Here is a 21,872-nt window from a genome sequence, read left to right on the forward strand (position 1 = left end):
ACACACCAATATTTATTTATTGAATTAAACAAGTAATAACATAGTGGAGAAGCAATGTGATCTAATGTTTAAATGTAAGGCTTCTGCAGCAAAACTGCCTATGTTTGAATCCGCTCCTTAGTATATAGCTCAATCTCCCCATGCCCTAGTTTTTCTTTTTGGAAAAAATGGATAAGCACATACCTCAAAGAATTATCCTTTTTGTATCAGTTACCATATGTAAATTGATTAGGAGAATGCATGGTTCTCAATAATGACTAAATAATCATTACTATTTGGTTAAATGCAAATAAACAAATACACAGTATTGAAGGAAAAGATATACTGTTTTCATAATTGCCATATTTAATTGTTTCTGTATTGATAGAAAAGCACCAGCATCAAAAGCAAAAATAGAGAAGTGAGACTACATCAAAGTAGAAAGCTTCTGCACAGCAAAAAAATAGTCCACAGAGCAAAAAAGCAAAACTAAGAAAGAAAATATTTGTAAACCATATATCAGATAAGGGGTTAATACCCCAAAACACATAAGGAACTTTTATATTCAACAACAAATGAACAAACAAACAAAAAAAACCCAGCAAGAACAAAACCCGTGACCAAACAAAAAAATAACCTGATGGGAAAAAAAAAAATTGTGAATAGACATTTCTTCAAAAAAGTCAAAAAAGACATACAAACAAAAAAATAGAAAATAAGAATTGTGGTAAGGATGGGAAGAAACTGAAGCTTTCTTACAACGTTGGTGGGAATAGGAGATGGTTCCCTCTCTATGGGAAACAAAATGGAGGTTCCTTACAAAAATGAAGAATTGAACTACTTTATGACCCAACCATCTAACCCTAGAACATGGAGATCAAGATCTTGAAGAGATAACTTGTGCTCCTGTGTTTACTGCAACATTATTCACAGTAGCTAAGTAGTGAAAACAATTTAAACATGTGTTGATGGATAACTGGAAAAAGAAAATGTGATATATATCACACAATGGAATATTAGTTAGCCTTAAAAAAGTATACCCTGCTGTATGCGCTAACATAATGAACTTTGAGGATGCTATGCTAAATGAAACAAACCAGAGAGGGACAAATACTGCATAATTTCATCAACATGAGGTTCCTAAAATAGTCAGTGTCATGGAAGCTGAGAGGATAATTGTGGATGTCAGCGGCTGGGGGAAGGGGGCCAGCTGATCAGCAGGCATAGAGTATCAGTCACACAAGATGAAAAAGTCCTTGACATCTGCCCTGCAATAACATGCATTTAAATAACAATACTGTGTTCTTCACTTAAAATTTTGTTAAAGGGTAGATTTCATGTTATGTGGTTTTACTACAATTAAAAGAAAAAAAAATCAGTTCAATCAATTAAAATCCAGAAACACTGGGTTTGTTTTGGGTGCATATCCCACACAATCCAACAACCAGCTGAGGACCTGTGTTGTTCATGGTCTGCTTCTCCCCCTTGTAGGACAACACCTCCAGAGGCTGGGCTCTCTGCGGCTATCCCTGCTGTCAACCCGACCAGAGCAGGATTTCTTCAGACAAAATTGCTTTAAATCATATTGTATCAATTTGGACTCCTTTTCTGTGCAAATGATGATAAATCAATGTAAACGGACTTCTGAGAAACTAGACTTATTGACTTATAACACTGAAAAGCCCAGGAGTAGTACTTTAGACACAATTTAATACAGAAACTCAAATTATTTGGAATAATTTGTATCTGTTCTACTTCTACTTTTCTCCTCCCCTCCTCCTCCTCCTCCTTCTTCTTTCTTCTTCTTCTTCTTCTTCTTCTTCTTCTTCTTCTTCTTCTTCTTCTTCTTCTTCTTCTTCTTTCTTCTTCTTCTTCTTCCTTCTCCTTCTCCTTCTCCTTCTCCTCCTCCTTCTTCTTCTTCTTCTTTTGCTATTGGCTTTTATTCTAAGGTTTCTCTTTATTCCCAGTCTTACTTCTTCCTCTCTGGCACCTGTCCCACCCTGAAAGCTTGCATGCTTCTTTCCTTGCACATCTGTATTACCCTGTATAATACAGATAGATTGTATATTGGTATAAAATTATCCTTCCTGAGCAGGTTCAGTAATACTTAACAGACAACATAGCCATTTTCTTAAAACCCTAAGGTAAACATCCCTTTGGCTCCTGTCCTATGGAGATACCTCAACGGACTCCTACCTGAATATTTGACAGAAGTCGTGTCGCTATGTCTCATTGTTTTGATCACATGATCATTCCTGACCAGTCACTCTGGTCATAGAATTTTCTGCATTAGTTGGCTGACCCTAAATCATCCTGTAACCCTGGAGGCAGGAGTGGAACAATCTATTTTTACATTTCATAGTGCTTAAGCAAAGTGCAGACTTGTTAGATTTTAATAATCCCTTTAAAAACTGTGTTCCATCTTCCATTTCTAGTCTCCAAACTCTGCTTTCAGTGATAGGGCTTTTATTTTGCATTCAGTATTCCAGAAGAGCAGATTTTCTTTTCAAGCACCTCTATCCATATGTATGTAGTTACGAATCCTGAGTTGTGTGCCTAAAATAAAAGAATATGAGTCAAAGGTATATACTAAGAATAAATCATAAAAAATCCTTATTGCTAAGGGTAACAAGGACAATGTGTTCCATCTTTAAATTAATGTATAGATTGCCTAAGGAAAGGCAAATCCTTCACTTCAAAAAGATGGATAGTATGGTGCTTGAGAGTAAAGTCTAGGTAGATGAAAATAAGGTATTAAATTCTGTCATGAATATTCATTTTCTTTCTATCTATCTATCTATCTATCATCTATCTATCTATCATCTATCATCATAATCATCATCATCATCCTGTATTTCCCTATCTGTTTATCCAATCTATTTTCATTTATTGAATGCTTTTTTTCCTATTTACGGGGGGTCAAATTATGACTTTTTCATTCTTTTTAAAGGTAGTATACACTCTTGGTATCACTGCCGAATTCAGTTGGCCTGGGTTTTGCAAAACATACCCTTTGGCTGTGTAAGAAGTGTTACTCTAGCAAGCACACCGGCGCTTCATGAATCAATCTGACCTTCTCTCACTGCCTTGCAAATGTACTCTCTGTTTATTCAATACAGAATCTTCTTGAAAAGGAAAATAAAAACGTGAAGAGAAGAGACTTTATATATAAGAGCTTTGCTCTTCTCTTGAGACTATGTCATCTGAAAAAAAAATAATTCGGGAGAAATTCCAGAAACAAACAAAAAGATTAATTGTTGTGATCACAAATCTGCACAAATAATCTATTTGACACTAATTTGACTAGCCCCCTGGATTCTCACGAATCATCCTTAATATGTTCTGTAGGTTTCTGTAGCTGCCACATTTATTACAATTATTTTTCCCTTTTTCAGTTTTGAGAAAAATTTTTGCATAAGATTTCAGGGGGAATCTCCTTGGTAGCTATATGCATGTCATGAGGAATGCTTCATTCAAATTTGGAAATAAATTTGTTTTGTGGAGCAAAGGAAGACAGCTGGGTATAAATCTAGCAAACTATGCATTCCATGAACAAAAATATGACTAGCTCCATTTTCTTATTTCTGAACTTAGCCTAACCCTCAAACCCTAATATTTGCTCAAATATAGGAAAACAGTTATTTTCCATACTGAAGATAACATGATCACTTATGATTTAAAATTTACTTCCTCCCTCACCTTCCTTGTTTCCAGACCAATGACCAAGTTCAAGGATCAGCATGTCCCAACTGGGGAACTCCTGTTACTGTTTTGAGAAGAGAATTAGTAGCAGGAACTGGGAATTAATGGGCAGGTACCAGACTGGGGACAAAGCATGAATATCAATAAGGTGATTTTGATATGAGGGAACTTTCCCGTGACCCAGAATGTAATGATTTGACAAGGATACTTGAAGCAGGTACTGATAATAAACCACTGGAATGTTTCCTTGATGCCTTCAAAGAATAATGTCTTACAGTGAATCATCTGAAGATGCTGCTTTCAAGGGTACGACATAGCACCTTCAAGATCCATTCCCAGATATGGTTGATGATCTCTTTTGCCTCAGAAGAGATAGGACTTCCCCAGTTAAGCCACCCTGAGACCTTAATCTAGTAATTGGTTTAGAATCAATGAAGGGAGCTGAGGTTCAGACCTTGAGAAAATACTTATCCACCTCATGGCATTTGCCTGAGGGTAGGGAATTATGCGGTTTTGAGACAAGGGGAGGCTTTTCTAGCATGTGTAGATGAGATACTTGTGCTGGCCCAGAGGAGTTAGAGGAATCTGAATATTCAAAGTTCTCAGGCACAAGCCACCACCTCCTGACCATCACAGGTCTTAGGGTCCCAGTACATTCCCATTGCAGCCTGACTTTAATACAGATGCAGTCGTGACTGGCAAATGCCAGGGCACTCTGTTTTAATTATTCTTCTATGCCAACTTTCTGTAGGCAGAAGCCTCAGCCATTATGATATTATACCACACGGGGGGCATTAAGCTTCTGATTATCCCCATCAATGGAGTGTTTGTTACTATATGACCAGTGAATGATTCAAATCCAGAATCCCATCTTTAGGATTGGCATCCCAGGAGCACTTTGGGTACCAAACCAATTGTTTTCTTTGCTTTTCCCTTGAAGAAAACCAAAACCAAAACCAAACCAAACTAACAAACCAAAAACAACCTCTGGAATAAGAATCTGTACATAAGTGGTTATTTTAGAGGTTCTTCTTGGAAGTATTATCAGGGTATAAAGTTACTGAGGCTAGGAAAAGAATCAGCCATCTGTGTGTGTGTTATCCAACAAGCTACTGCTGGGAAGTTTAGAGGTCAGGGTCAAACATGGGCCTGGGGATCCCACCACAGGATGAGTGAGGGACACCAGCTCCAGACAGTCCTTGTTTGAAGGTTGCTTGCACTTTTCCCCCTGGCTGAGAGCTACTCAAGGGTGGGCCTCCAGAGAGAGCCTGTTGAAAACCGTTGGCACGTGCTAGCAGTGGAAGATGAGCCAGTGTGAACCGACAGGATAAGGCCCAAGAGGATAATGCTGCACCAGAGTTCATTGTATCTGGTTCTGATGCTGAAGCTATACCAGCTTCATGAAATGAGATTTTCAACTTTACCTCTCTTAAAAAAAATCTGAAAAAAAAAAAAAAATCTGGAACGCCGTGTATAGAACCTAGATTATGTCTGCAGAGGTAAAATTTGTCATGGATGTAATCTTGTCTTGTCCCGGGATGCATTTAATGTATTTTTTCATTCACTCATGCATGTATGCATTCCTTTCTTTCCTTCTTTTTCTGTTAGTGGTGAGATGAGAGGTAGTGAATAGAATCAACAATTCAATTTTTTTGCAGTTACTGATATACCCAAGTTTCTGTATTTTCTTCCACAAATGTTTGTCTTTCATATTTTACTCTACCTTTATACATGTCATCCTGGCTTTCAAATTTGTTTACATGTGGTTGTTAATAATATTCTTTGGCTTGTTTTTAATCTCTGATTTTCTCCTTTTCTTTTTTTACGTTGTTTACATGCATCTTATTTCCTTTCTTGTTCTTGTTCAATCTTGTCAGAGACAATCTATTTAAAATGGTTTTTCAAAGAACTAGAATTTGGATTTAATAATCATCCCGATTCTTTCGGTCTATTTCACTGATTTCTAGCATTCTCTTTGTTCCTTCTTTCTTTCTTTTTCTTCTTTTAAACTTACAGTTTTTTATATGTAGGGTTTTTGTTTGTTTGCTCTGTATTAGAAACCTCATTTGCTTCTAAACACTGCTATATAGCAGCCCACAAATTTAGAGATTTGTCTCTATACTTGTCATTAAATTCTAGATTTGGATCTTTCCCTTGTAATTTCATTTTTGATCTAAAAAGCACATATTAAATAGAAGTAATTTTAATGTCACTGATATTATTGTTTTGGTTTCCAGCTACGTGGCACTAAACTATACTTTGCATATTAGTTTCTAATATTACTGTATTCTGATATTTGATATATATGCTTATTCTTTTAATTTACCAGTTTTGTTTTTTTGCATAGCATGCATTTATTTTTAATAAATGTTTACTAGGAGTTTAAAATATGTTTATTTTAATTGGATTTAAATTTCTGCTTATATCAAATAAAATGATCTTATATTCATGGGTTCTCAATCTTTTAATTTCAGATATATTTAATCAAGTTTCTGAGGTGACTGCATTAAGAATTTTAAGCTACTATTATTTTTTTAAAAGATTTTATTTCTTTATTCATGAGAGACACAGAAAGATGCAGAGACACAGGCAGAGGAAGAAGCAGGATCCCTGTGGGGAGCCCGGTGTAGGACTTGATCACAGTACCCCGGGATCACAACCTGTGCCAAAGGCAGATCAACCACTGAGCCACCCAGGTGCCCTTAAGTTACAATTATTATTTAATATAATTCACTATTTTTTCATGTATCCTTTGTTAGAAAAATGTTAATCCAAGGCTCAATTTTCACTGCAAGTATGTTCAGGAACATTCTATCAGTTTGCCATATACTCTTTTTCTACAAATATATGACAACATTTTTTCCTTCATGATGTTTATTTTGTTTTAGTTCTATTTGGTTAATAAAAAAATTGTCATCTGGTGAAGAATCCAAAAGACTCCACCCCCAAATTGCTAGAACTAATAACAGCAATTCAGCAGTGTGGCAGGATACAAAATCATCACACAGAAATTGGTTGCATTTCTATACACCAACAATAAGACTGAAGAAGAGAAATTAAAGAATTGATCCCATTTACAATTGCACCAAAACCCATAAGATATCTAGGAATGAACCTAACCAAAGAGGTTAAAGACCTGTACTCTAATAACTATAGAACATTTAAGAAAGAAATTGAGGAAGACACAAAGAGATAGGAAAACATTCTGTGCTCATGGATTGCAAGAACAAATATTGTGAAAATGTCTATTCTACCCAGAGCAATTTACACATTCAGTGCAATCTCTATCAAAATACTATGGACTTTCTTCACAGACTTGGAACAAATAATCCTAAGATCTGTATGGAACCAGAAAAGACCCTGAATAGCTAGAGGAATACTGAAAAAGAAAACCACAGCTAGGGGCATCACAATGCCTGACTTGCAGCTCTATTACAAAGCTGTGATCAACAAGACAGTATGGTACTGGCATAAAAACAGACACATAGGTCAATGGAACAGAATAGAGAACCCAGAAATGGGCACTCAGTTCTATGGTCAACTAATCTTTGACAAAGCAGGAAAAAATATCCAATGGGGGAAAAAAAAACAGTCTCTTCAATAAATTGTGCTGGGGAAATTGGACAGCCACATACAGAAGAATGAAACTGGACCATTCTCTTAACACGATGCACAAAGATACACTCAAAATGGATGAGAGATCTAAATGTAAGGCAGGAATCCATCAAAATCCTAGAGGAGAACATAGGCAGCAACCTTTTTAACCTCGGCCATAGCAACTTCTTGTAAGATACATCTATAAAGGCAAGGGAAACAAAATGAATTATTGGGACGTCATCAAGATAAAAAGCTTCTGCACAGCGAAGGAAACAGTCAACAAAACTAAAAGACAACCTACAGAATGGGAGGAGATATTTGTAAACAACATATCAGATAAAGGGCTAGTATCCAAGATCTATAAAGAACTTATTAAACTCAACACCCAAAAAACAATCCAGTCAAAAAATGAGCAGAAGACATGAACAGACATTTCTCCAAAACACCTACACATGGCCAAGAAGCACATGAAAAACTGCTCCATATCACGTGTCATCAGAGGAATACAAATCAAAACCACAATGAGATACCACCTCACACCAGTAAGAATGGCTAAAATTAACAAGACAGGAAACAACAAATATTGGCGAAGATGTGGAGAAAGGGGAACTCTCATGCACTGTTGGTGGGAATGCAAGCTGGTATAGCCACTCTGGAAAATAGTGTGGAGATTCCTCAAGAAGTTAAAAGTAGAGTTACCCTATGACCCAGCAATTGCACTACTGGGTATTTATCCCAAAGATACAGATGTAGTGAAATGAAGAGGCACCTGCACCTCAATCTTCATAGCAGCAATACCCACGATAGCCAAACTGTGGAAGGAGTCTCAATGTCCTTCGACAGATGAATGGATAAAGAAGATGTCGTCTATATACACAATGCAATATTAGACCTCAGGAAGGACAAATACCATTTATATCAGTGTGGACGAAACTGAAGGGTATTATGCTAAGTGAAATAAGTCAATCAGAGAAAGACAATTATCATATGGTTTCACTCATATGTGGAATATAAGAAGTAGTGCAAAGGACCATAAGGGAAGGGGGGAAACTGAATGGGGAAAAATCAGAGAGGATAAAAAGCCTCCTAACTCTGGGAAACAAACTGAGGGTTGCCGGAGGGGTAACTGGGTGACAGGCATTAAGGAGGGCCCAAGATGTGGTGAGTACTGGGTGTTTATACTATATGTTGGCAAATTGAATTTAAATTAAAAAAGGGGGGAAATAAAATTGTCATCTGGGTATACATATTTGACTGTGATGCATTTTGCTAATCATTTATTCTAGGTCTATAAACTATGTGAAATATTTCCCTTACAGATATCTTGTTTATGGATTTCATTTTAGTTGATATCATTTGATACTGAATCAGAAACACTGTTTTCATTGATATACTTAACCCCTATGTGTTCATGGTAATTAAATTATAATTGAAATAATTATTATAGATATATTGTAATTACAGTTCTCTTTTGCTTTCTTGCTTTATTTATTTAGTTATTTATCTGTTTTTACTTGCATCTTATGTTGGATGGGTTGAATATTTCTTAAGTGATACAAACATTTTACATTGTTCTACTCATATAGTGATTACCCCTAATTTATTTATATAGAGTTAAACTTGCCTTCCCTACCAACGGCTTGTGATATTCAATATCTATATTTTTTATCCAAACCAGACAGGAAACTTAAAGCACATTTATCCTCTCTGTTCTTTCCACCTTCCCCCATAATGCAATATATGTCAATTGCTCATTTAGAGAACAATAAATCTTCCTAAGACTTTCTTCACCTTTACTTCCATATTGTAATATATCCTCCTGAAGTCATTATTCTTGTTTCTTTAACACATCTAAGCATTCTTTAAAATTGGGTGTGCTGAAAACATCTTTCTTTTCCCTCTTGAATTTAAGCAATGGTTTGCAAGCAGTGTTTTTCTTTAACATTGACAATACAGCTCTATCAACTTTTTGTGCCTAGTGATGCTTTTCAGATCGCTGTGAATATAATTCTACTTTTGTGACATGATCTATGTTTGTTTCTGTTGGGCTGTGTTTGTTATTGTTTTCTTTTTCCTTTCTTCTTAATGTTTCAGAATTTCCTTTTGGTTTTGATTTTATTAAATGTTATTATTGGTATTCAAGTTTTTTATTTTTCTCTCCGAAATAAGCTGTTCAGTACTCATATGTGTTTTTTTAACTTGAGGTCTGATAAGATTCTTTAATTATGTTATTATTAACTTGAAATACTTCTTATATTTTGTCATGTTTTTAATCCTTTCATTCCAAGGTGTATGTATAATCTTATATGTCTATCCTCCACATCTATTAACATTTTCTGGATGCCTTCTGAGAAAGTACTTCAATTTTGACCATTTCAATACATTCATTAGTTTTTTTAACATTTCAACAATGATCATTCTCATACCCAATACTTCCAATGTCTTCTCTTTCTGTGTCAGTTATCTATTGCTATAGAATAAACCAACTCAAAACCTAGCAGCTTAAAGCAATAATCAATTTATTAACTCATGATTTTGTAGTTTGCAGTTTGTACTGTGTTCAGTTAGGTGGTTTTAAAGCTGGTCTTGTCTGAAGTCATTCATTCAACAGTAGTCATTAGTGGCTCAACTAGTGTTGTATGGTCTAAGATGATCTCACACAGATATCTTGCAGATGGTTATGGCACTTGGCTGGGAGTTTGTTGTTCTAGGAGCCTTCACTGGGGTGGCTCATCTATGTTCCAGGTAGTATCATCCTTTAAGAGGATGTCAGGTTTTCTCAATGATGATAGAAGAATTCTCATCAGCAGGAGGTTGAGCCCAATTTGTAAGTACTTGCTAAGTCTATGCTTATATCATGTTTGATAATGTCTCATTGGCCAAAGTAAGTCACCAGATTTAGGTGGTAGAAGTGAACTCCATGATCTTTATGGGGGGGGGGGGGCATCAATGTTATATTGTAAAGGACTGTGGAGAGAGAGGAAGGGATTATTGTAGCCAGGTAAGAGAACATTCTACTCAGCTTTGTAACTTCTTAAAGTTTTCAATAACCTTCTTTTATGGTGCATATTTCTTCCTATGCTTGTGTAGGTATTATGCCTTGTCTTCTTTTCAGAGTGCTTGCACAAAGTCATTTGTTATTCTCTTGGGGCTAACAGCTATTTTGATATGATGCTTATTTTGCTTAAAAGAGAAGCAAAAATCCAAGTGTTAGTTTGTTCTTCTCTGAGTTTAGGGGATGGGAGTTTAGAGTGTGTCTCAGAAGAGGAAAACTCTTGTGTTTGTATCTTGATTTCCCCATCCTTTGCTCACCTCATAACACTATCCCAAGTTGACCAACCCAAGAAGGATTGGATATAGATTAAACTAAAAGATGCTGGTAACTGCACTATTTCAATAGCTCCCCAGTACAGCCTCATTCCTGGTCTCCCTGGATATTGCGTGTTGTCAGCCTCACACTCACCCTGATGTGTTCTAGCTTGAGGACAGCAATGGGGCAGTTGCAGCAGATTTTATTTTTCAAAGATGGTCTTCATAATATCTCCAATCCCACAGGCTTTTCTGCAATGCAACCATGTCATTCCCCTGTTGAGAGATGGATTCTAATTTTCTATTCCCTGAAAACTGAGTGGACCCCATGACTTCTTTGACCAACAGATTATGACAGAAATGTTATCATTCTGCACTTGCATCATACACTTTCTCTGGTCTTGCAGTTTGCAGTCCCTGTTGAGTCAGAAAGCACTACAAGAAGGGCATGTAATCTTGAGAATACCATGATGTGAGAAGCCCCGACCACATGGAAACACGGGAGGAAGATATCTCATTAAGGAGAGGGAGAGCGAGAGAGAAGGAACAGGTGTCAGACTTTCGAGTAAGGGAGTTTTGTGGAAGCTGAGCCTCAATTCTTGCCATTTCAGCTGATACTATGTAGAGCAGAACCAAACCACCCTTCCACACTCTTCCTGATGGTTTGTTTTCAAGCAATGCCCTGGAGCAGTTTGTTACACAGAACAAAATTAGTACCTAGAAGTGAACAGGTGCTGCTTTAAGAAAGAGCTGAAACTAATGGCACTGTCTTGGGGACTGAGTGGAATTGGAGGCCCTAGAACCCTGAGGAAACTGATGTAGGAACTGAAAAGACAATGTGTAAGTTGTTACTGAGCAGAAGAAAAGTTGGCATGTGTTGTGTAGTGATAGAAAGTATAACACAACTGTTACCTGTGATAATGTAGCAAGTAGAAAATATACCTAATGATGGAATGAATTTGGCTAAGGAGCTGAGAAAATGCCAACAGGTGTCTTCTAGCTAAAGATGAAACTTCATCTTTCAAGCAGAATTTAAAGGAAATATGAAGGACCTAGAACGTGCTAAGTTCAAAAAACAAAGCTTTTTGTCATCCTTGGCCTTTCTAGATAGCAAAATACTCTCAAATATAAGAAATGGCCTCAAACAAAAAAAGGTCAGATCTGGGTTAGGTCCAGTGAAACCAGGCCTCACAGTAAGTTCAAATCAAAGGTGAAGTTATAAGAATCATGGTTAAAAATGCAGAGAGAAGAAAAGGCCTCAAGAATCTTATGTGTATCTTGTAGATCCTCTCAACTAGACCAAGAGAGAAACTAATAGTCTGAAAGCATTGTTCTATGGTGCCTAACTCTTAGCCCAAGGCTGAGAGAGAAATCACTCAAAGAGATTAATGAATTTGATTTTTATCTGATGGAGGAGAGCCGTTCCAATAAGATCTATAGGAAACCCACAATGTTTTTAATAAAAGTATATTGATCTAAGCTTCAGAGCAACACAATGGTAGATTTATGGCATTAATACAAACTCTCTGGTATGTCTGGGTGTCTCAGTCAATTAAGCATCCCATTCTCTTTTTAAAAAAATATTTTATTTACTTATTCACGAGAGACACACAGAGAGAAGCATAGATATAGGCAGAGGGAAAAGCAGACTCCTCACAGGGAGCCCGATGCGAGATTCGATCCCAGACCTGGATCACGGCCTGAGCTGAAGGCAGATGCTCAACTGCTGAGCCATCCAGGCATCCCAAGCATCTCACTCTTGATTTCAGCTCAGGTCATGGCCCTGGGGTCCTGGGATGGAACCTCTAGTCCATGACACGAAGTGCGGAGCCTACTTGAGGGTTCTCTCCTTCTCCCTCTGCCTCTCCCCCTGCTTGCTCTCTCTCTCTCTCAAATAAGTAAATAAATCTTTAAAAAAGCCATGCAAACTCTTCCTCAACAACCCCCGCCTTCCACACACACGCTCATATCCCCTTGCCTGCTGTGTATCTGCTATCTCAAGTCAGGATACCAGTATCTTTGATTTCTTGAAGAGCATCTCACAATATTTGTATTAGTTATTGAGCATGGCTGTGATATATGCTAACCTCTCTCAGCTTAGATATGAATCAACATTGTTACATTAAATTATAAAATCACATATGTCTTAATGATAGAAGTATGTACTATAGGGATTGGTAGAGACTGAGATATAAATTCAGAGATAGTACGGACATAGACACAGAAATAGGTATGGGTAGAGATATTATCCAGGTACTTAGGTTTTTTATGAAATTGCTTCCATCTACCAGACACAAGAATAGGTAGTTTCCATCACTGTGTGAATAAAAAAAAAAAAAAAAAAAAAAAATAGCAACATTTATTTACATATGCCTGTCAGGCTCAGTGCTTTGTATGCAAATATGTTTAATCATTAAATAACTTCTGTATGTTACTATTCTTGTCTTACAGGTGAGAGAAATAGGCTACGAGAGTTTAAGTAATATTTACGTATTTACTAATTGAGAGATCTTGCATTCTACCACCAAGTTCCTGACTCCAATCTTCTTAACTTGTACACATCACATTTAGACACTGTAAAAATCTTCTTAAGGAATTGTCATGTCTTCTAACAGGTGATGCTATTTAGCTTGGTTATATGTAAGGCGTACCCACCTGCTTTCTCCTTATGTTGCGTGTGTGTGTCTGGATGAATAGGTAGTAATTGTCTCCGGTAAGACTACAACAGTTCAATGAACTCTGCCATTCCCCACTTATACTTTCTGTGTACCAAGGCATTTCTGCTCCTAGTGCTTTTTTTCCTACAATGCACCTGCTTTTTTCTTTAATTGCTCCTTGAACTCTTTTTTTTTTTTTTTTTTTTTTTTAATCCTAACCCTCATGGACACTTATGTTCAGCAGTGGTGGTTCTGGAGGCATAACACAGTTCGGTCAGAAGTGAGGAAGGACACCAATGGCAGATTAGGGCTTTCCTTTGAGCTCAGGGGAAGGAATTCAAGTTGAACAGCAAGGTTTGTTTTTGTTTTTCACCATGAGTTAGAAGATCTGGATTCCAACAGTTACTATGTTATAAATAAAGTAACACTGTGGAAATTACTGCACTTCCTTTGCTCTCATTTTCTTCATTTTTAAAATGATAAAATGGGAGAAGATCAAGTACTGCTAACTCACACGCATAAGCCTTAACCATTCTAACTCTTGTGTCCCAAACAGTCAAAAGTGGTGTCGTAACAGTTTTGGCAGAGATGTAAAGCTACGTTAGTGAAAATGGTTCAATAGTGTGGATATTTCCTACATCATGTCTCAGAGGAGCAGAGGATGGCAGAGATTGTGGTGAGTGATCAATTGTTCGTCTGGATTACAAGGGCTGCTGACATTGGGAATGTTGGTAAATTGTGGTCCAGACATGATTTTTAAGTGAAGCAAGGACCGTTAAGAATTTGGACTTAATAAAATACATAACTCAGAAGCATCAGATTTTAACCTTTGACCAAAAGAACTGTTGTGCTTTTTCATTATTAATTAAAATGATTTTAACTTAGTCTTCTCTGATGCTAGCTCAACTCAGATGTTACTCAGTTCTCGTACCCTGACCTCGTGGGAACTGGTTCCTATAATACCAAACATGCCATCCAGCTTACAGTCTCTAAGCAAACCTATTTAAAAAAATAAAATATTCAAATTTGTATCTTGTGCATATATAATAATTCTTACCGGTCTGGGTCTGTTCCATTCTTTCCCTATCTATTCCTTGACAGAAGGCCATTCTGTGCAAAGGACTGTGTTAAGACAGCTATCAGAGTGCCCCTCAGAAGTTTAGTGCTTTATATCCTTTCCAGCCACCTCTTCTTTTCTTCCACTCAGTTAGAAATCATCCTTTTAGAAGGAACAGCAATTATGACAGGAGGCATGTACTGTGCACAGCCAGTTGTAACTATAATAAATCCTTTATTTCCAAGAGACCTATATTGAAAAATTAACTACATATGTCAATTAGAAAACTATTTTGAAGACTACTATTTTAAATGATACATTTACGAAAAAGCATTGATGGCATTTTCCCTTGATGTTTTAAAATCATCGTAACTGTAACGCTTGGCAAAAATTCTGCTGCAGTATCACTCCCTCTGAAATTGTATTTTTTTGCAATTCCGTCTGCCCTAAAACTGGAGGAAAGAGCTATTTTATATTTCTCTTCTTGTCTTGCAAAAGGAAATGAAAACATTTGGGATATTTCCTGATAACATATTGAATATAAAAGAATGGACATCCAAGGAAAGAAGAGTAGATACATGACTTTGCTATTATATATATTTAAAAAAAACAGTATTTTGATTCAACATTCATTTCCATAAACCATAGCGGTTCACTCTAGAATTATTTCATGAGTCAGACATAAGTCTTGTCCTAGCCCAATATTCAGGGTTACTCTCAACAAGCACATCCTGACTTTTGCTATTTTCTAAAGCATCTACTTGACACCCAATGAATCACCATCATAATAATATTATGTGTCCTAAATATATAAAGGAAGTAAATTTCAGTGATGCTTTTAACTTATATAATTAAAGATAAAACATTATTATGATTTTTAAAAAAGATTTTATCTATTTATTCATGAGAGACAGAGAGAGAGAGAGAGGCAGAGACATAGGCGGAGGGAGAAACAGGCTCCATGCAGGGAGCCCAATGTGGAACTCGATCCTAGGACTCCAGGATCATGCCCTGGGCTGAAGACAGATGCTCCACCGCTGAGCCACCCAGGCGTCCCAAGGATAAAAAATTATATCTGACCCATAGGCCATAATCACATATGTGATTTAGCAACTTTAAGTGAAACTTTGTATTTCTTAATGAATGTTTTGCCATGAAATGCATACGTTTGTTTTTCAGCTAAACTTATATCTGCCAAATGTGGTTAAATGCCTTTTTCAACCAGAGATTGTTTTCTTCCCCAAAATCACAGTGAGTAGATGCTGTGGCTTAAGTCAGTACAAAGGTGGATCCTGTACAGAGAGTACAGGATCTTTCTATCTCAGGATGATCATTATAGACGTCTCTTTTGTTTATGCTGATTTATAGACTACAAGCTATTCATTAGGCTAGTGATTTTTTTAAAACATTTTTGATGTTATTTTTATAAGCCACTGTCAACTAAATATCAGTCAGAAGGAAAATAAGGTTTTTCTAAATTTTTGCATGGACTGGTGGATCATGGAATTATTTTTATTCATCTCACATTTCCCCAGACAGAGATAATAATACATTGTTCCTGGAGCACGGCTATCATTTGATATGAAACAGTGTGGACAATGACCATACAACTCTAAGTACTGATGAAAACTGGCTAAATAGCATAGTGGCCCGATAATTTTCCACCACAAGAGGCTAATGGTCCTGTGATACCTAACAACACAACGTATTCATACTTCTAAGAAAAACATGTTTTATTTCTCTAGCCATGTTCATAAGATATCTTGCCTGGTTTAAATGTAAGATTTCGATGCTTTTAACTATTTTCTGTAAAATGAAGATTTTCTACGCTGTCATGATATATTTACAGGCTGTTCAAGGGAAATGGCTTCCCATGTTGGTTCAAACCAGTTTCATGTAAGAATTGCAGACAATTTTTAAAGACACTCTGATATTTGTCAACACATATGTATGAATAAATGTGTTTGATAAACTAACACCATGATGGGTAGATTGGTGAGTTAATAAAATGAAAAAAACTCACAACTTTATGTAACTATGTAAATAAACGAAAATAATTTCTTTAAAATAAAATTGTTTAATATAGAGTGTGTCAGAAGCACTATTTCATTTGTTGTTTTGTAATATCACCTGTGACAGCCATATGAAAACAACTTTGAGGATGCCAATACCACAGATGAATTAAGGAAAGAGTCCGAGAGGCTCTGGAGCATTTAATTTTCTATACAGAGCTATGAGCAAGCAGACAAATACTACTTGCTTTTGAATCAGAGGAGCAAGTGTCCTAAACCAATTCTTTTAAGGGCTTTGTTATAAAGTGGAAGTGTAAGGAAACCACTGTCACCTTGACTGGGTTCCAGAAGTATGCATTTAGCCTTATCTTCTAGAAGCAGTCTCTATTTCGAGGTTGATTTTGAAGAACTATGACAAGCATGCTCTTCTGGGACAGTTCTTTGAGGGAAAGCTCTCCGCTTATAACCACTCCGTTTCAAAACAATCATGTCTTGAGGTTGGACCATATGTATGCATAACCTTCCTTGGAGAAGCTCAACTTTTCCCATATGTTGGTTTTTCTCAGAAAAAAAATATCTTGTGGGTTCCCATTAGGGAGGTAGCATTACTCAGCAAGTGGCGGTTCTGAACTCAAAAGTGAGAAGGCAGTGTGCCAACAGAGCAGAATGTGGTGGGTAGTTAAAAGTATTTCTGCATGCCTGTGTAGGAAAATGAATAGAATTTTCAAGGAAAAGTTGCAGTCACAGCCCAGGAGGATTAGGGCAATAGTTCAAAGCCACACCACGGGTCAGTCTCAGTCTCTGGGTGAGTGAGCGGAGGACCTGGTCCAGGACGTGCATACTCATGCCCTCAGCACTGAGGTCTGAGCAGAAATGCCATGTCTTAGCCCCAGACACGCCCAGGAGAGCGCTGGGGTTCATAAATCAAACAGGCCACTATGTCAGAGAATTGGACTTGCAACACAGACACGCGGAGCCATTAGGTTATGGTGGAGCAGTGAGAAAATGTATAAACGTTTGTATCACCCCTGCCATCCCCTCCTTTTTTCTCTTCTGGGATTTCCTTCCTGCATTTCCAGCAAGAACCCCTTTTGCAGCAAAATTTCGGTGGCCACTTCCTTGGCCCAGTAACGTTCGGGGTGCTGGGAAACTGACCTGGGTGAAGAGTAGGAAACACGTTAGACATACCTGAGTGGGTGGATTTAGCAAAGACCAAGTTTCTATCCTCTTCAAATGGCAACTGAGAAATGCAGTAATTTCCCTTCAGATATATAATTTAACATCGCTGCTGTTGGATGGTTTTATCATTTTCCTAAAGAAGACATATTTTCCGGATGTAAACTGTAATTACCATCCGGTTTTAAAGGTTTCAGCCTTCCACTATGAACATTTGGTGTGGACTATTTCTCAGGGGCCGCCCTCCCGCCTCGGGCCCCTGCCTCTTCGCCATCTATCTACTCACGCATCTACCAGCCACTCTAAGGGGCTCCTGACCACCCTCTGGTCGCTTGTGCTTCTTTGCAGTTGGGGCATCTCTTCCGCATCTGCACTCCCCTCCACCCCCAACCCCAGCGCTGGCGCAAGAATCACGCAGGGGTCCCCCGACTCCCGCGGGACCCCCCCCCCCCCCAGCCTACTTCCCACTCGACCCTTCTACAGGGACTGCGTGGCCAGATACAACTGGTTTCCCGGGCGCTCCTCCTGGCTTCCTGTGGATGCGCCAACCCCGGGCTCTTGAGCCGGCAGCTCCTCTCTCCCGCGCCAAGTTCGCGTGGAGCTGGCGCTCGGCGGGTGCGCAGTCTCTGCTGTCGATCTGTCCCTCTGGCCTTCGTTCCTTCCTGCCCCATCTACCCACCGTTCATGAAATGGATGGAAAGACACACGGACACACGCGCGCGGGCACACACACACACACACACACACACACACACACACACCCTCTCCCGGCCACGTCGAGGACTCGCAGTTGCCTGGGATCCAGGAACCAAAAGCTCAGTGGAAGGAGTCTGGAGGTTGGGTCTGGTCCCGGGGAGCCCTGCTGGCCTCCGGGGTCGCCTCACGGTCCCTCTGCCACGTGACGGGCAGGAGCCCCCCCCGCCCCCGGCCCCCAGCGGCCACCGTGGGGGGCAGGCGGCCCGGGCGCGGGCACCGCCACCCGCACGCACGCCCCCAGGCGGGGGCCCGCGCCGCAGCAGCAGGTGCGGGGGGTGGAGGCCAGGCCGGGAGCCCCGCGGCGGCCGCAGCCCGGCGCCAGCGCTCTCGCGTCGGCGCTCACGGGCCTGTCCTCTCTCCTCGGCCTTCGGAGGTGATCCCAGGCTCCGCGGCGCCCCGCCTCTCGGCCGCCGGCCTCCTTAGTTCTGCCGAGCCCCCAACCAAGCCCCAGGCCGCGCTCGGGAGCGGGGGGTTTGCGGGGGGCCGGGACCGCGGAGGCGGTGGCGGGGGGGGGTCTCCGGCTTCGGGGCCGCGGGGTCCGGGTGGCGCGGCCAGTCCGCAGCGGCCGGGGAGGGCGCCGGGGCCGGGGCCGGGGCCGGGGCTGGGGCGGGGGGGGGGGGAGGAGGTGCTGCGGCAGCGGCCGGGAGGGCCTCCCCCTCAGTCCCGCCGCTCCGGCCCTCCGCCGGCCGCCCGCTGTTTCCCGTTCCTTCCTATTCATTTATTCGCATTTTACGAGCCGGGGCTGTTCCGGGGCTGTTTCCCCAGCAACTCTTCCCCCCCCGCCCCCGAGTTAAGCGCGCTGTGCGCGCGCGCCTGTGCCTGTAGAGGTGGGGCAGGAGGGGTTCTGGGCTTGCCTCGCGGGTTCTAAATGGCGTGGGGAGGAGGAAGGCGACTTCGCAGAAGCAGTTTGCTGGGGGCGACCTCCGCATCCGGCCAGGCCACTGACCGCGAAACTTTTGCTGCTGCCTTTGCCTGCGGCGCGCCCCGGCCTCGGCTCCAGCCCGAGAGCGCGGCCCACGGCAGAGCCCGCCCCCCGCCGCCCCCCGCCCCCGCCCCCACCGAGCCCCGAGGAGAGGGAAAACCCGCTTCCTCTAGACAGAGCAATCTGTGGGGTACAGATCGACCGCAATCTCCAAGCCTCAAAAAGTGAAAACTGAGCCCCAAAGGGGGTTGTCACGCGATGGCCCCTCCCCCTCGCCCGCCGAGTACCGGGCGTAGGGATCCGGCTGGGGATTTGCCTGCTCCGCTCGGGCCCCCTCAGCCCGCGCCGGCCGAGTGACGGATCCCAGCCTGGTCCTCACCCCCCTCCCCTCCCCTCCCCCCGGGATCCGAGCGGGTGTGATGTCCTTGCAGCCGCCGCCGCCGCCCCATTCCGCCGCGCACCAGCCCCGGGGGCGCCGGCCGCGCCGCGCCGCCCAGGTTCGCCCCGGCCCCGGGCTTCCCGGAGGGTCGCGCAGCCCACGGCTATGACTCAGGCGCCCACCTGGTAACTCTGCCGTCTTCCCGCTCCTTCCTCCTCCCTCCTCCCCCCTCCCCCCTCCCCGCCCCCTCGGCCACCCCGGTTCCCCTCCGCCACCCTCACGCCTCCTCCCAGACGCCCACCCACCCGCTCCTCTTTCCGCAAGATCGCAGAGGTGGCGCGGAGCCCGCGAGCCGATGACGGACCCCTTCCCCCTGTCTTCAATGCCTCAGCGGGAGATCCCCAAGGGCTGGCGAGAGGAGGGCTGCTGCCGGACGTCCTCCCGGAGACGCTGCTCCGACCTGCTGCTCGTGGTGTATGAAACTGGGGACTGAGCGCGCCCCAGCCGCCGCCGCCGCCGCCCGCCCCGTCGCTGCCGTCGGACTGGACTGGCCCCCGCCTCGCCGCGCCCGCCGCCCGGCCCCGGCCCCGGCCCCGGCCCCGGCCCCGGCCCCGGCCCGGCCCCGGCGCCCCAGGGCTCGCCCCGCGCCCGCCGCCGCCCGCGCGCCGGCTGCCCGCGCGTCCTCCTGACAGCTGCGGCGGCGGCGATGATGCAAAGGAGGAGGGTGATGCCGCCGGCGGTGCCGATGGTGGCGCCCGGCGCCCGGGTGTGATGCGAGCGTCATGGTGGGGATGCTGGCTTCGCGGCGGTGAGAGAGCGAGCGACGGCGACAGCGACAGCGACAGCGAGCCAGGGGCGGAGGACGCCAGGATTCGGATCTTGCTGCTGTGTGGGCTCGGCTCTCTCCCCCCTCCCTCTCCCCCCTTAATTCGGTTGTGGGTTCGCACATTTACAATCCCCCCGACTCCGTCCTCTCCCCACCACTGCAAGTCTTCCCGTCTCTAAATGGAATTCGTGGAGCGCGGAGCCTCTGGTGTAACGAACAGACATGATCTATGGACGCAGTTTGTTGCACAGTGAGTACCTTTCCCGCCGCGCGGGCCCCGCGCCGTCCCTCCTCCTCCCCCCTCCTCCCGCGTGGCCGAACGCGCAGGGAGCAGCCTCGCCGCCGCCGCCGCCGCCGCCGCCGCCCGGGCCGGCGCCTGTAAACTTTCTGGGTTGCCGCGCGGTCGCGGGAGGCGCGGGGGCGGCGCAGGACCGCGTCCTCCGTGCGCCCAACGGCCTGGGGCGGGGGCGAGCACGTGCGGGAGCGGCGGCGAGGGGGCCCGGGCGCGGGCGGCGGGCGCGGGCGGCAGGCGCGGGCGGCAGGGGCGGGCGCGCGGGCTGAGTCCTCCCGCGGGGCCTCCCGAGCGCCGCCGGCCCGGGGTTCACCCCAGGAGGGACTCTCGGGCGCCTGCGGGAGGACGAGCGCCAGCGCCCGCGCCGGGGGCCCCGAGACCTCGGGTGTCGCGCCGCGGGGTGCGTGGGGGCGCGTGCGGCGGGGCGGAAAATGGCCTCGGAAGGCTGCAAAGTAAAAGGCAGCGCGAGGCAACGAGTGCTGGAGATTTCACGTTAAAAAGCTAGGATTCCAGCGTGAGTCCTGTGCCACGCGGCTCAAAGTCCGGCTTTGTGGATGCGCTCGTCGTAGTACGTGTTTCCGCGTGTGATTCCATCAAAACAGGAAAAGCAGAGTAAAGACAGCACCGCGCGTACGTCCTCGTACTGACGGCCGTGTACCTGTGTGCTCGTGTGTGTCTAGAACCATGGCAAGTTAAAATAAGATTTTATTTTATTGATTATTATTATTATTATTATTATTATTATTATTTGCCTGTTTAAACCACCGCCACGGCCAGTGTTGTGATCTAAAAGCAGATGAGCAGGCAGGAGTACAGATACGGGAACTGATACACTTTCTCAGACATCGATAGAAAGGCCCGCATTCTTTTCTTGGAAGAATCTGAAAACAAACGCGTAAGCTCCTGCCGAGAGCTTCAGCTTGGGAAATCCTTGTGAATTATACCTTCCCTTTCCCAAATTAATTTTGAGTGGAAATAGGATTACCCACCTAGTGGAATTTAGAGCTTTTAGGGAACCAAACAAATAACAAGGACAGAGTAAGAGAGGAAAAAACTAGTAATTCTGAAGACTAGCTTGTTTTATTACTTTTCTAGTTTCAGGCTCTATAAAAATGTTGAGTGAATCAAGATGTGAAAGTAAAACAGAGAAGTTCCGGTTGCGGGGGGCTTTGCAGACTTACTCTTGTTGCAGATCATCTCTTTGGTAA

The 21,872-nt window shown here is 42.9% G+C and overlaps 2 protein-coding genes across 10 annotated transcripts in view; one reads left to right on the forward strand and one right to left on the reverse strand.

Annotated features, from left to right (window-relative positions):
- Window positions 1–14,515: 14,515 nt before the first annotated feature.
- On the reverse strand, window positions 14,516–20,596 carry LOC140637812 (uncharacterized). Its single transcript, XM_072837755.1, has 3 exons — window positions 20,528–20,596; window positions 19,852–20,469; window positions 14,516–17,468 (listed from the first exon to the last, which is right to left on the reverse strand). The coding sequence occupies exons 1-3, from the start codon at window positions 20,594–20,596 to the stop codon at window positions 17,298–17,300; spliced, it is 858 nt and encodes a 285-aa protein (XP_072693856.1). The 3' UTR covers window positions 14,516–17,297.
- Window positions 20,201–21,872, forward strand: part of NETO1 (neuropilin and tolloid like 1) — a 137,009-nt gene continuing 135,337 nt past the window's right edge. For 7 of the 9 annotated variants that reach the window (XR_012028064.1, XM_072820204.1, XM_072820185.1 and 4 more), the window contains exon 1: window positions 20,213–20,622. Coding sequence is in view for 7 of the 9 variants with exons in the window: in XM_072820204.1 (XP_072676305.1) it covers window positions 20,595–20,622 (28 nt within the window). In the remaining 2 variants the exon portion in view is untranslated. Of the gene's footprint in view, window positions 20,623–21,872 lie in introns of all 9 variants that reach the window. The other 2 variants (XR_012028069.1, XM_072820214.1) reach the window with 2 other exon arrangements.

This window comes from Canis lupus, chromosome 1 (assembly GCF_048164855.1).
Source record: "Canis lupus baileyi chromosome 1, mCanLup2.hap1, whole genome shotgun sequence".
Classification (NCBI taxonomy): domain Eukaryota; kingdom Metazoa; phylum Chordata; class Mammalia; order Carnivora; family Canidae; genus Canis; species Canis lupus.

What these genes read in the sequence shown, in the direction of transcription:
- LOC140637812 (XM_072837755.1), bottom strand. Translation starts at nt 20,596, where the DNA reads ATGTCTGTTCGTTACACCAGAGGCTCCGCGCTCCACGAATTCCATTTA. An exon ending in AGACGGGAAGACTTGCAGTG is followed by an intron (nt 20,470 to 20,527) that starts GTGGGGAGAGGA and finishes AACCGAATTAAG; the next exon opens with GGGGGAGAGGGAGGGGGGAG. An exon ending in TCTTGCGGAAAGAGGAGCGG is followed by an intron (nt 17,469 to 19,851) that starts GTGGGTGGGCGT and finishes CTCTTCACCCAG; the next exon opens with GTCAGTTTCCCAGCACCCCG.